The sequence below is a fragment of the Nannospalax galili genome, unplaced genomic scaffold, assembly GCF_000622305.1.
Source record: "Nannospalax galili isolate Female #2095 unplaced genomic scaffold, S.galili_v1.0 scaffold879, whole genome shotgun sequence".
NCBI lineage: Eukaryota > Metazoa > Chordata > Mammalia > Rodentia > Spalacidae > Nannospalax > Nannospalax galili.
This window is the reverse complement of record NW_008346261.1, coordinates 4,553,532-4,568,029: the sequence shown is the minus strand read 5'-3', so window position 1 is coordinate 4,568,029 and position 14,498 is coordinate 4,553,532. Positions and strand designations below refer to the sequence as shown.

General features: G+C 45.3%; 1 protein-coding gene across 4 annotated transcripts in view; it reads left to right on the top strand.

The window, feature by feature from the left end:
* The first annotated feature begins 6 nt into the window (after positions 1-6).
* Positions 7-14,498, top strand: part of Msi2 (musashi RNA binding protein 2) — a 383,451-nt gene continuing 368,959 nt past the window's right edge. For all 4 annotated transcript variants that reach the window (XM_008842718.2, XM_029568072.1, XM_017800505.1 and 1 more), the window contains exons 1-5: positions 7-74; positions 354-394; positions 725-806; positions 1,503-1,587; positions 5,623-5,664. In XM_008842718.2, coding sequence (XP_008840940.1) covers positions 13-74; positions 354-394; positions 725-806; positions 1,503-1,587; positions 5,623-5,664 — 312 coding nt within the window. In that variant the 5' untranslated portion in view covers positions 7-12. The remainder of the gene's footprint in view (positions 75-353; positions 395-724; positions 807-1,502; positions 1,588-5,622; positions 5,665-14,498) is intronic.

Genomic DNA, 14,498 nt, shown 5'->3' with positions numbered 1-14,498 from the left:
GGGGGCTGCGCGATGGAGGCGAATGGGAGCCCGGGCACCTCCGGCAGCGCCAACGACTCCCAGCACGACCCCGGGTAAGTTTCCAGCCGCTGCCCACCGCGCCGCCGTGCCTAGGCAGCGGCGGGGACGAAGCTGCGCCGAGCGGGCATCCGCGCGCCCCCCGCTTCCCCGCGCCGCCCCCCGGGAGCTCTCACACCTTGGGGTGGCGTGGGGCCGGCACCCTCTCCCTCGGCCCACCTCCCGGCTGGCGCCCTCCCGCTCCCCCCCAGCTTTCCTTTTAGCTTTTGTAAGTTACACGTCAAAATGGCCGATCTGACATCGGTGCTCACTTCTGTTATGTTTTCTCCCTCTAGTAAAATGTTTATCGGTGGACTGAGCTGGCAGACCTCACCAGGTAAGGGAGCGAGGGGGGGACGCCTGTGTCCCCCCCTTCTTGGCTTCTTTATTGCTCTTTGTTATCCCAGTGTAGGAGCCCCCCCTCCCCGCCATTGGCTCCCCACTTCTCCTGTGCAAGGTTATTTTTTTAAATAGCAGATCCTTTCGAGCCCTCTACGCGACCTCTGTTGCCGAATTTCCCCCGCGTGTGCAGAAAAATTGCAAAAACAAAACAGAATAACAGCATAAAACTACTTTTGGTTTTTGTCCTTGATCAAAATTTGCATTGCTTTTTTTCTCTCTCTCTCCACACCTTCTCCCCCCCATCTCTCTGTTTCTCTCTCTACAGATAGCCTTAGAGACTATTTTAGCAAATTTGGAGAAATTAGAGAATGTATGGTCATGAGAGATCCCACTACGAAACGCTCCAGGTAACGCTTTCCCTTCTGGATTTTGTCTTTATTTTAGAACAAAGTTTTAGTTTTATTTTTGAAGGTGTCTTCGGAAGTAGCTGAGCGGATTTAGAATGGGGCTCAGGCGCGTGGCTGGTCTGGAACGTGCCCCCCCCACCCCCAAAGGTTATTGTTAATTAGGGCTGAACTCTGGATTCAGAGTCGACCATCTCTCCCTCTTGAAGTCATTTTCCTGTCGCTTCTGTTCTCTTGTTTAAAATGACATCCAGCTTCATCCACTTTGCAGTCTTTTTTTTTTAATTTAAAATTTGAAATGTATGCCTTCCTCACACTCACAAACTCTGGTCTCCCCTCCCCGCCCCCCCCCGTGGGGGTGCTGGGTGGATCGCCTCTTAGTGCTGGGTTTCCTTCGGAATAAAACAAAGCCTTAAGAAAGGGAAGAAGAGAGGAAACTGAGGTGGCCACCGAGGAGGCACCGGTCTTCCGAGTTACCTCCAGCCGCCCTGCCCCCGTCCCACTTCCCCCACTAACCTTGGCATTTTTTCCTTGAGAGGTAGACGGCTGTAGGCCAGAGGGGAATGGAGGGATCTGGAATGGTTGGGGGTGTGTGGGGACAACTTTGGCACCCCATTGTGCATTAGGGTCTCACTCCTTGTTACTTTCAATGGTGTCACATTTTCTTGTTTGTTTTTCTCCCTCTTTGTCTCCTTCCAGAGGCTTCGGTTTCGTCACATTCGCAGACCCAGCAAGTGTAGATAAAGTATTAGGTCAGCCCCACCATGAGTTAGATTCCAAGACGGTAGGTGGCTTTTTGTTGTTGTTTACCCCTTTTCAGGAATGGTCTAGGCATTGACAGCCCTGTTTAAAGGGACAGCGCCTTCTTTTGCTTCTATGCTAGAAGTGGGTGATTTTAAACAGAGCTAGCGAGTTAGTTGGCTTAGAAGTTTGCGGTTGGGGCTGGTTTGAGGGGTTTCATTTTAAGAGTCTGCCCCATTGCAGCTTCAGTGACTGCCTGGACAAGGCTCGGGGGAGGGGTTTCGGTTCCCGGGGAGAGGCTAGCCTCCTCCCGGCCAGGGGACCTTGCAGAAAGTCCACCGGAGAGCAAATGGAACTTTCTTTGTCAGCCCAGCACTGCCTGCCTTACCAACCATGGCACAGGAATCAGCTTGTAGAAGGCACACAGTCTGCTTCCTGGCAGAGGGGGGCTGGGGTGGGAAAGAGGGGAGGGGGCTCATCTTAGGTCCAGGCTACAGGTTTCTGTTGGGACACTTGGGATTTGGAATGTGGTTTGAGAAGGCTCCATTGAGCCAATCGAGCATCCAGTGGGGTGACTCCAGATGGCATGAAATTGAAGGCTGATAAGGCCTTGGGTTTCAAAGTGATTCCCTCCCTCCCCTTTTGCTCATAGCTTTTCATTTGAATGGTGGTACTTTTACAGCATTAGAAGTTTTTGAAAATTCAGAGTTGAGAGAGCAGAGTTGCTAGGTGGAGGTCAGAGAGTAAGAGAAGAAAGAGCGTCAGTCTGGAATAATAAATGAAAAGATCGAGGAGGCCGGGGAGTTTGCAGTGGTTTATTTAATAGCCCCTGTGCTGGCTTCCTGCTTTTCTTCCCTGCCTTGTATGTCTACCAGAATCTCCCCAGGATTCTTCTGCTTGAAACACAGGCCTCAAGGCTATGTCACTCCAGGCTGTACAGGTTCCCCTCTGTTGTGGGCTCATGGGGGTGAGGCAGGGGATGGAGTTAGAGTTCCAGCTACCCATTGTAAACTTGGCCTCAGTTTCCTCTTCTGTAACATAAGCAGAATGAAACGCTGTTCCAAGTCCTTTTATCTTAAATGTTGAATGGAAGAGGAGAAGAAAAACCTAGGAATCTTTGGTGCACTTGGATTGATTTTGCACACTCACCTTCTTTATGATCAAAGCTGTTGGGTGTTGCCCTTACCCCTTACCCCCCCCCCCCCCCCGCAAGACCTCACACACTTCCTCACTTTATTAACTGTCCTGGACTTGTCATAGCTTGCAGCCCAGTCTCTTTGTACTTTTAGATCATTTAATTTCAAGAATTAGTGTTTCTAGGGTGATAAGGGATATCTGAAGAATTTTTTTTTTCTCCTTGACACCTTGGTTAGACATGTCACAAAGCTAGTAAAATTTCAGAGGAAGATTTGAAAGGAAATCAGTGATTTTTTTTTTTTTTCATCCACCCCTTTTGCCTGGGTAGGAGAACTAGAATTTGGTTTCCGTGGGTGCTGGTGGGTTGGATTCTTCAATATCCCCTCAATAGCCATCTCTGGAATAGCTTTTCCATCCCTCATTGTTTTGTAGACATGTTGTGGTCACGAAGTATAACCTAGCTTTTGACTTTGTTTCAACGTTCAGTGCAGGAGACAGGAGACAGAAGCGGTTGGTTTATTGGCATGGAAACGAGGATCTTGTTTACTGTTACCTTAAAAGCTTTGTTTAGGTAAAGGCTATTCTCATCTAAAATAGTACCCTAGTGTTTTCCTAGAGGATTTGTAGAGGGCCAGTTCATAGCGCTGTACTTAAGTAACTAATGTTTTCATTTTTGGTAGTTTTCTTTGATTTTTTTTTTTTTTTAAAAGCTAGTTGATAGGGATGTACAAAAGGTTTGGATTTGCCTTCTTGCTTTGCCCCTTCCTCTGCCTTCGAGATTGCAGTGTGGAAAACTTAGGAGAACTCTGGCCTCCGTATAACATGCTGATGCCACCAGCACACACATACGATTTGAAATTGGCTTTTCGTTTTGTAATTTTAGGGTTTTTTTCCCCTTTCAGTACTTTATTTTCTTCACTGCACTTTTCTCACCCCAGCTCCAGGCCCCTCCCTCCAGAAGTCCCTCACCTTTTATCCCACAAACAAGGTGACTTCTCCCTGTATCCATGTGTTGGTCAGCTAAACCCCAAGCCTTTGGGAGGACATCTTTTTTTAAAAAGGAACAAAGGGAGGCATCTCTCTTAGTTTGTGTGACAGAATGGAAATCCACACCTGTTGTATTTCTCTTGTAGACAAACTAGTCAGTGCTGGGCACACCTGTAGACACAGTAATGTTAAGCTTTATGAAAGGGTAGTTTCCTAGATCTAAGAATTTTGTCTGTTTTAGTTTTTGGAAAGTAATCTCTCATTTCTCAGGTGATGCTTAAAGGTAGAAACCATAATGCAGATTTCTATTAGGTCTTTAAACTACCTTAATAAGACTGGTAAGTCTTTGTGTATCTTTCCTACTAGGGTCCTAGGGGACCCAGGGATTATCTGGGGTGCGTATTTCATCTCCTGTACTTTCTCCCAAAGCGAATTTTTTTTTTCCCTTCTCCTGGCAGAACTGAAAGCAAGATTCAGATTTGTTTTTTTTAAAGGGGGGGGTATTTTTATACAAAAGCCAAAGCTCATAAATAAGTTACAGTTATAGCCAAGTGAATTCTCCACATTGAATTTTGCTCAGAGATTCGTGACATTTAGAGATCTAGTGAAAACCAGCGGTGGGATTTTTTTTTAAATTCCTCCTTTTTATCTAGGCAGTAACTTTTTTTCTTGTCGCATCAGTTTGTTAGGTTGCTCAGATGCTTCTGTGGGAATTGTAAAGCCAGTTGCTGATGGAGAATCATGTGCTTTGCAAACAAGCAGCTGATGTGGCATGGGGGAGCTTTTTCCACTGGGGTGGGGGAATACCCCAAGTGTTGCATTTGATTCCCACTTTTCTGTCCAGTCCTTTTCTTTTTTAACCCTACCCACAATAGCCCTTTAAATTTGGTTTTGGTTGTTCATGGAGTTTTAGTCCCGTAGTTTGTAGTATCCAGGTAGATTCAGCTCATATACATACTTTTTCTTTTAATTACATTTTTTTTTAAAGAAGCAAGTTAGACCCTACCATTTTCTTTAAAATTTTTAATTTTTTTGAGACCCACTTAGAAGTAGCCCTTATATAGCCCCCGCTGACCTGAAACTTGCCATGTAGACCAGAATGACCACGAACTCACAGAGATTGACCTGCCTCTGCCTTCCAAGTGTTGGGATTAAAGGCATGCCAAGCATTCCATAATTTTTGATACCTTATTTCTTCGAGATGTAACCACAGGGAAAATGATTTATTTTGAGACAAGGTCTGACTCTGTAGCCCAGGCTGTACTAGAGCTCAACTGTGGTGACCCGGCCTGGCTTCCAACCCACAGATCACTGCCATCTCAGCCTCTCAAGTCCTGGGATTACAAGTATGAGCCACCATACCTTGCCTAAAAGTCATCTTATTGATAATCCTGGGCAATTTTATTTTGCTAAAATAAGTGAGTTAATCCAAGCAGAGCTTATGTTAGATAACTGTAGGGGAGTTTTTCGATATTGTTGATTTTCAAAATTTTTGGAATCTTTCTCCTGATGTGCTGGGGGAAGAAGCAACTGAGGGCTAGAAGAAACAAATTTAATTTTGAGGTTGTGTTTTTTTTTTTTTTTGTGATAACACTGTGCCCATCTTTTTCTCTAGTTACACATTGTAATTTAACTCCAAGTACCGTTTCATATTCAGTGTCTGTGGAAGAGAAACGCCTTGCCTGAATAAGAGCGCATGAACTCTGGTTTATGGAGTGCTTCACTCACTAAAATGCATGGTGGAGCCTTTCAGAAAGGTGAACTTGATGAGTCCCTTTGAGGGAAGGATGGTGAAAGTTGAGCTAAACCTGAAGGAACTTTTGAATTGCCCAAGAAGTTACTAAAAGCTTAGATATAAGCCTGAGAAATGAGTGATTAATAATTAGGTGATCAGTCGTATTTTTTTTCTTCAGACTCTTCCACCAGTTCCTTCTTTTTCTATTGTTTTTTTCAGATTGACCCCAAAGTTGCATTTCCTCGTCGTGCGCAACCCAAGGTAAGTAGAAGTATCCATAGGATATTAGGATTTCAAGTTTCGAACGGAGCATTGGCAGCTTTTGGAAGCTGATGTTTCTGGTGCCTTGAGGGTATCAGCATGGGGTGGTACATGTCCAGGTGAGCAGGTCTTTGAGGTGACCCTGTGTCTCCAATTTTAGGGTCCTGATGTGAGTTCTGAGCATCCAACTGGGGAGAAGGGCAAATGTGATCCTTAGTGGGAGGGTGTGGCTCTGCCTGTTGCAATATTTATCCAAGTGTTCTATTTATTTTTAAAGCATTGCTGAGATCCTATCAGGAAAAGTTGAACATTTCCTTATGCCTCTCACTGACCCCTCTGTTGAGGCCTCCTTACACCTTAAAGGTTTTAGAGAGGAGTAGAACTGAAGTAAATAACTTCTTTCTTGGGGGAAAAAAACCAACTCCTTAGACCCCCCCCCCCAAACCATAGCTCTGGGGGAGGAAGCCTGGGGTGCCCTTGGTTTTGGTCACTTGGCTCAATCAGGGCCAATACCACTCAGCTTCTGAGTGTGAGTAGGCTGGGGCCTGGTGAGGGGAGGAGGTCTTCTGAAACTGCGTTGACCCCATAGGAGTGGCACTGAGGGATTTGCTTAACATATTGAGACACTTTCGTAAAGTGTAGTTAATGTTGTTTTCCCTGAGCCTGCCAGGTGTGTCTGAGAACACAGCTGTAGGCAGCCTGCAGTTCCATCAGGTTTATGGCATTTTTGTTCCTCTTAGACCTTTTGTATCAGCTCTTTCTGTCCAATGTTCTATCTTGTGTTCTTGACATTCTTGCGGGGAGAAAAGATGAAGTTTCTAATTGTAAGGGCACAAAAGGAAAGGGCAACGCTCTTAGCAAATAAGTTTATTCTTTAAAGTGTGGGCTCCGAGTGGAGCCTTCAAATTGTGCAAAGGGGAAAATAGTTTTGCACATTAGTAAAGAATAAGGTGGCTGTTGTGGATGGTGTCTTGAGAATTCTAGGTCTGGAACCTGCCACGTGAATGAGGGAGTGATTCTTCATTTTAAAAGATGGAACCAGTATTCCTTAAGTAAATAGAAATACGTATTTTCTTATTTTTTTTTTTCCTCTAAAGCTTAAATAGATGATAGGGATTAGTGAAGAGGTTAAATTCCTTTACGTGGCATAAACTGTGGGATTGGCTTTAACTGTTTAAATTGCTTTCCAAACTCTGTGCGATCCTTCACATTTGCGGCCTTCTCAGAAACAGCAGTATTCCCTGGGTTTGGAAGAATCGCTATCTCTTCCCTAGTGTGAGTCTTCAAATTTCCAGGTTAGTCATTTAATCACTCAAGACTTGGATCACATTTCCCTACAGGGAACCTGGGAAAACCCCCAACTTGGTGAATCCAGGGGTTTGACCTTTCCCCCACCTCATTCCCTCCCCACCAATTCTTCTTTTAAACCAGGAAGGCAATATTTCATGTTAATGTACTGTCTGGTTTTTCACTGAAACATTCAACTTGAAAACAAGATAGACAGTTTCTCAAACTTGCCAAAGCACACATACCTCCCCTACTCTCCAGTTTAAGCCTGGGTTATGAGTTATCAGACTTTTAGATGTATATCACTGTGTGTGTCTATATTATATGTATATAATCAATTTAAAAAGCCCTGTTTCCTTGGAAATCCAGGGATTTAGTAGTGGTACCCTATTTTTTACTCTTTTTAATGACTCATCACTTTGTAAAGGACTTTACTGTCCCTCATCTACATCTGAACCCCAGCACTATCTCAGTTTCCTCATCTGTGAAGGGTAAAAGTGCATGGCTCACTGTGAGGGCCTTGCAGTGCACCCTTATCATCGTTACTATGCTGGTTTAGTTATCATTAACCATCGTGGCTGTTTGCAAGCTCAACTACTAGTTTTAGATGCCAGCTGTGCCAGTTATTAACGCTGTGAACTTGGGTAAATCATTTAACTTCCCTGAACTTCAGTTTCCTCTCCTCATAGAGCCTCCTGTAGATGGAGTAAAGGTAACATGCTTTAAAAAAGACCCGGTGTATGGTAATGCCAAAGGATTTTCCACTCTTTGTATTGTTTTTGAGCTAGGCCTTGTGTTTATAATCCTCTTGCCTCTTTGCTGTTATTTTTGTTAGGACCTCACATGAGTCCTCTGAGAGCCTGAGTAATAGTATTAATTGAATGTATGTATCAGGCGTTGTGGGGTCTTCATGTGTCCTCATGCCAGCCCCAGAAAGTGGGTACTGGTATCACCTGATAGATAGAGGAGACAGCCGAGGCACTGGTGGGTTGGGAAATGAAACAGTCAATCTGTTTCCACAACTGGACTCTTGACCAGTGGGTTAGTCCTGGGGGGAGGGTACCACTAGGCATCACTTCTTTGTCAGATGGGAGGGAACATGGCTCCTTGAGGTCAGTGAGGAGCAGAACCACAGCTAGTCTCTGTGAAGTACCAGGTTCTTGGGTTCTAGTGATTCTCCCCCGTGATGTCGTCCAATTGTATGACATTGTTTTATGAGCGCTCTCTTTCTGCCCCCCCTCCCCCAGCATCCTTTCTTAGAGTTATGGGGTTGCTCAAACCAGGGAGACAGGAGTTGTTGAGGTGTGCTATGGTTGGGAGTTGGAGTGGGGTGAGGAGAGACTCCCCGTCTGGTTATTTTCCCACAGAGCTGAGCCTGGCCATCAGGGCTGCAGATGAAAGTTACTGTTGGGGACCATAGCCTGAAGGGCAGGAATATAGAACTTCAAGTGAAACCTTATTTTATGTTTTGTTGATCTCCCTTCTGTAAAACTCTTGCGTGCCTGTGTTGGGGTCACAGTGGCAGGGCACGCTGTACCCTTCTGTGTGGACTGGGTGAGGAGTTTGAAAATGATATGTCAGCTTTCGTTTCAGTTAAAACTCATTTCTCTGCTTTCTGGCTGTCCCTCCCTGCTAACACTCGCCAGAGAAATATTCCGTGGAGGTGTTAAAACAAGACTAGTGGAAAGAAACTGTAACTTGAAACGAAAGAAAATCTGAGGCAGTGAAGAACGGATTTCATATGAGTACTGTCATAATATTCTTTAATGTCTCATGTAAATAAAAATCTGTTTTCAGAATGTTAATTAGCAGGCTGTGGGGTCCTGCACTTCACTCATCCCACCCTTTGCTATGCAAATGCTGTCTACTCAGTGAGGGATAATGGGGCTTTATTAGCGAATCTAGGGACCACTTTTTGGAGGCTGGTGGCCATTCATTAGTGAAGTACATTTTGATCAGGAGGTGATGGGACCTTTCTGTGCCTTTCTTTTTCATTGGACCATTGCATTTTGTAAAATATGTAAGAAGGCTCTCCCCCACCTCCATCTTTTAAAAAATTAAAATGGTCATGTTCCTCTAAAAAGATTTAATTTGAAGCCATGGCAGACACGAGGATGATGGGGATCAATCATGCCATGTCCTTTCTTTGTCTCCTTTGGGTCCAAGTGTCAGCTGCCTGGGAGAGTTTTGTTCCAGCCTGTGGCTTTTTCTTTTGTGGAGGAACTGATAGACTCCTTAGTATCTGTGGGCAAGAGTGGAGCCTAGGCGTGACTCACCATCTGTCCTAATTATCGTTGGGTGTGAGAACAGAGTCTCCACACCTTCCAGTTGCCATTTTTCTCAAGTTTTATTTCTTTTATTCAAATTTAATTCATTTTTAAATGGTACATAGAAACATAAACATTGCACATGCATAAAAGCCTATTGCGTGTGGGGCTAGAGAGATGGTTTAGCTGTTGAGAGTGCTCGCTGCTCTTCCCGAGTTCAGTGCCCAGCACCCGTGGCTGGCAGCTCACAACAGCCTGGAACTCCAGCTTTTTCTGGCCTCTGTGGGCACCTGCACACACATGGCATACACACACACATAAACATAAATAAAAGTAAATCTTAACAAGACCATATTGCACATATTAGCAGAGACCATGTGTTGTTTTGATTCGTGTGTGTATGTTCATTGTGACTTGAAGTTTGAGAGGCCAGAAGCTTAGCTGCCAATCCAGAGAGATACTTTCTTCAGCGCATTTCCAGTTGCCTTTAGTGACAGCTGGGTGATCATGGACACACCATTTAAGTCCCTCTAAGTCTCAGTTTTCTCCTCAGTAGAAAAACGTAATGTTAGTCCTTACCATGTTATTTTGAAGTTGACTGCAGAATTGTTCGCTGGGAACTGTATATGGGCAAGTGGCATCCAGCCTGTGTCTACTATTATAATTTAGAACTAATACTGTTACTTAATTTGTTTTTGGTTTTTGGAGACAAAGTCTCATGTATCCCAGGCTACTCTTAAAACCACTATATAGCCAAAGATGACTTTGAATTTGTTTATTTATTTATTTATTTATTTAATTTTATTATTTTTATTTTATGTGTGAGTATATGTGTGTTGCCTGCATGTAGGTAAGTACACCCATGTTGTGCAATGCCCACGGAGGACAGAAGAGGCTGTCGGATCCTCTGGGACTGGAGTTATGGACAGTTGTTAGCTGCCATGTGGGTGCTGGGATTCAAACCTAGGTCTTCTGCAAGAATAGTCAGTGTTCTTAACTGCTGAGCCATCTCTCCAGCCCCTATTTTTGTTTTTTTTGAGACAGGATCTCCCCGTAACCCCAGCTGGCCTGCAGTTCGGTATGTAGACCAGGCTGGCCTTGACCTCATAGAGATCCATCTGCTTGCCTCTGTTTGCCTCTGCAGGGATTAAAGTTGTGTGCCACATGTCTTGATATTAATGAATGTTTATACAGCATTTACGGGGTGCCACTTACTATTCTGTGCACAATATGTATTGATGCGGGTCACCTCCACAGCTTTGGGTAGTAGCTATTACAAGGATACACCGCCATACTTGGTGACCTTGAACTTCTGATCCTTTTCCACCTCCCAAGTGTTGGGATTACAGGCTACCATACCCAGTTCTATGCGGTACCAGCGATCAAACCCAGGGCCTCATGCATGCTAGGTAATCACTACCAACTGAGCTACAGGCCCACCCTTAGAATTATTTTAATAGAGTCAAAATAATGCAGTGGTAAAAAGGACTCCAGCAAAATAATCTTAATGAAAATGTAAACCCATTGGCTGCTGAGAGGTACTGGTGCTCAGCATTCAGTAACTAAATAAATGAGTTGGTTCCTGCTTGCCTTTTCCCCCACTGGAGGCAAATGCCACCCAGCCATGTTCTGTAGGCTGCTTCAGGTACCATAACAGTTAAGTTGTGGGGGGTCGAGCTAGAAGCCAGATCTTCTCATTCCCTACTTGTCCTCTGACATGGCTTCAGGGCTCTGGAAGGTTCTCTGTGAAGCATTCATCCAGATGGGTGCAGTGGTGGCCTGCCATTTTCTGTGCACACCTCCCGTTCCAGGGGAGTGGTTTCTTGGCAGCTTCTCAAGGGCGAAGGGTGAGATTCCGGCATCTGGCCTTCCCTTGCTGCGGCTGGTTGGGTCACCCTGCATCCTGCCATCTTGGATGATCTGCAGCTGTCATCTCGGCAGCCGTGGTGAAGTAGCCTGTATTTCTCATTCCTATAAGGATGTGGTAGTGCTTCTATGGCCCTTTTCCACACCAGCAAGGACCTGGGAGGATTAGTGGCTTAGCTTCTTGCTTGTCAGAGAGCACTGCTGTTTCCTGTGTTCCAAGTCTGTAGCAGGTGTCAGCTCGAGGCGGAGCAGTACCTTGTCCTACAAATGTCCTCTCCCTGGATATTGCCTTTCCGCCCAGGCTGGGATTCCCTTGTTCAGATCAGTCTGTTAGGATGATGACAGTGTTCCTGTGTTCCATATCAGATGGCTTTTGATAGACAGGTGAGCCTCCTTCCTGTTCCTGGACAGGGAGGACGACAAGGCAGCCTCTGAGGACCTAGCTGACCATCTTTGGGACCCCCTGATGCATTATACATTCTTTGTGTCTTCTTCTAGATTTTCAATCCTGAAAATACTTCAACTGAAAGCCCTAAGAATATGCCAGGGATATTTCACTCCTCATTTCCCTCTTCTTGCTGAATTTGGGGTATTTGCTTATATGAGTTCATGCAATGGAACAGCGGGTGCTTGGCCCCCTGGTCATACCTGTGCACCCCTGGCGGTACACTACACGGAAGCTTCTGTAATCCTTACTCAGGGCTGCCCCTGGGTGTGGACTTCCCTTTGCTTCCTTTGCAGGGATTTAAGAACCCTCTGCTGTTTCACCAGTTGCCCGTGGAGCCGTCTAAATGTATTCATCTGTGTGAGGGTCTCTTTCCAGCCTATCTCCCATCTCTCCTAGCTTGAAACTGAGGCCTTTGGGGCTCCCCCTCTCTCCATGCACTTCTTCCTTATGTACCCGATAGCCTATCACCCTATCAACTGCCTCCTCATGAAACCCAGTCCTGCTTGCTTAACCATGTCTCCTTAGGCAATATCATGCACATGCCACAGAGAGAGCTGAGCTTACACAAACCAAGGCAGACAACTCCTCATTAGGTAGCACAGTCGTTGGGGTCCACTTTCATGTATGTGATCAGTGACTCAAATGAAATGGTGTGTGGCTCAGTTCTGAATTTCCACAGTATTTTATCTTGTCTGGCTTTTCAACAGTAGCGAGCTAGCAGTCACATGCAGCGCACCTACACCCACTAGAGGCTGTGTGGGGCATTCATTCATTCACCATGGAGTGTCCAGTGTGTGCCAGCCACTTCGAGGCTTGGGATAGTGTGGAGAAGAGGGCAGGGCTCTCATGAAGCTTTCACTCCCTTGCAGCTGTAAGCATGGAGCAAACGGGTAGTCGTACTGCATGCTGTCAGGAATGAACCCCAAAGCCAGTCAGAGCGATGGTGAGGCCAGGAGGGGTCATCTTTTTATTAAAACATTCAGTTGCCACTTTCAGTAGTTAAGTAATTATTTACCATGGTACTTTGTTCTGCGTTTTACAGTATTTAGCTTCATGCCTTACCGCCTTTACTGGTAATAACTCTGAGGGCACAGGTGCTTCGATTATGACCAAACCCCAAACCTCTTAGCTCTTCTCTACCTGCACTTTTGTGCAAACACTTCCATTTAAATGGAATGAATGAAAAATGATAGAGACACAGTGATGGGGTCAAGGATATTTGTTCCATTTTCAGTGCACAGAGGTGACCTGTGTGATAACAGAGGGTAAGATCTGCACAGTAAAAGGTTGGGGCCGTCTGTAGAGGAGGGATGTCTGATTTTTCAGGGAGGAGATGGCTTTGAATCTAGGGCTCGAAGAGGAGGTAGTGGGAAGCACGGCAGGAGCTGGGAAGAGGCAGGCAGAGGCTGTGTGCTGTGCTGGGGGGCCAGGTGGGCCTTGGAAAGTTGGTTGGGGTCAGGCCTGAGTGCCAGGTACTGCAGATGGGTCTGTGTTTGGTTTGACAGGGGCTGAGAACCTGTTTTGCGTACGGGTTCCTGAGGTTGCTCTATATGATGGCCAGAGAAGCCAGGGCCATTGAGAATGTAGCTGGTGTAGTTTCGTGGGGGAAATTCCCACATTGGATTTGGGGCTTATGCTTAGTGGGTAATTCGGACCATTCTCCTTGGCTGTCTTTAGGCGTGAGGCTCTTGGCAGATACCCCCTCTGGTCTTTGGGGTGAGTGGCAGCTTATAGAGCACCCTCTCTCAATGTTTGCACCTCTCATCTTCCTCTCCTGTTTTCTAAACAAGGCCCAGTGTAGACCGAATTACAAAGTTCTGTTCTTTGTCCTTGTCTAAACTGTGATCATGAGCTCAGTCTATGTGGACAGAGATGGTATTTCTCTATGGAAATCACAGGTTGCTGGTGATGTACATGTCCTTTTGCTCAGAGCATCGGACCTGTGACTTTATAGGTCATGCAGCATGTGTTTGCCTTTGGCTGGTGGCTGCTTAGTGGGAAGAGCATGCCTTTTTGGAATCAGGATCTCTACTTGTTCTGTGTGATGTGAGGGGTGAGTGGGTGTGGTCTTGGGACCAAGTACCTGATGTTCCATTGCAGCAGTCTGGGATGCTGGTTGGCCAGCCGGGGGCAGGTATCTCTCTAGGATTGTTCCCAGTTCTCCCTTTCTTGAGAATAGCAACAGGCTTCCAAGTATCTGGAGGGTTTCCTCAGTGTATACCTGGATCCTGCATTTGTTTATCTGAATGTGAGAGATTTTGAATAAAAGAAAATAGTAAATTTGAGTTAGGGTGTTACAGCACAGTACTGAGCCTCAGTATTTTCTTTCTTTCTTGTTTTTCAAACTTCAACAACTTTTTATTACCAAACTTGGGCAGAGTTAGTTCTCTAACCCCACCAACAATAATAGCACCTCCATTGAGATCTGGGCTAGGTGCAAACTTGATAAAGATTATCTCTTATAAAAGGATTAAAAAAATACGTATCTGCTCAAGTACTTTTTTAAAACCATGGCATTCTCCAGTGTACAGACAAAAATATCAAAGTGATTTCAGTCCATAGAAAACAGTACCCTGGGTTGATTCCCCCAGTACCACAAAAACAAGTCAATAGCATTTGGCAGTCTGACCTGCCTCAAAACCCCCAACTCTATACAATTCTAAAAGAAAACTACCCCCTCATTTAAACATAAAACCTCCCAAGCCCCTTTTCTTCTTTGTCCAGTTTTACCCCCTACTAAAAGAAAAGACCCAGAGAAGAGCAGGATAAAGGCCAGCAACTTCTCCTTGCTGGGAAGACTCACACTCGTTCCCTGAGGTAATCATAATCAGGAAGCAGACTCCCAATTTCCAGGCCCAATTTCTAGGAACTTTTAAAACACCAGCAAACTTGAGGGGGTGAGGAGGGGAGCACAAGGAATGCCTTATAATCTTACCTATCAGGTAAATAATAGCAGACATCAAACT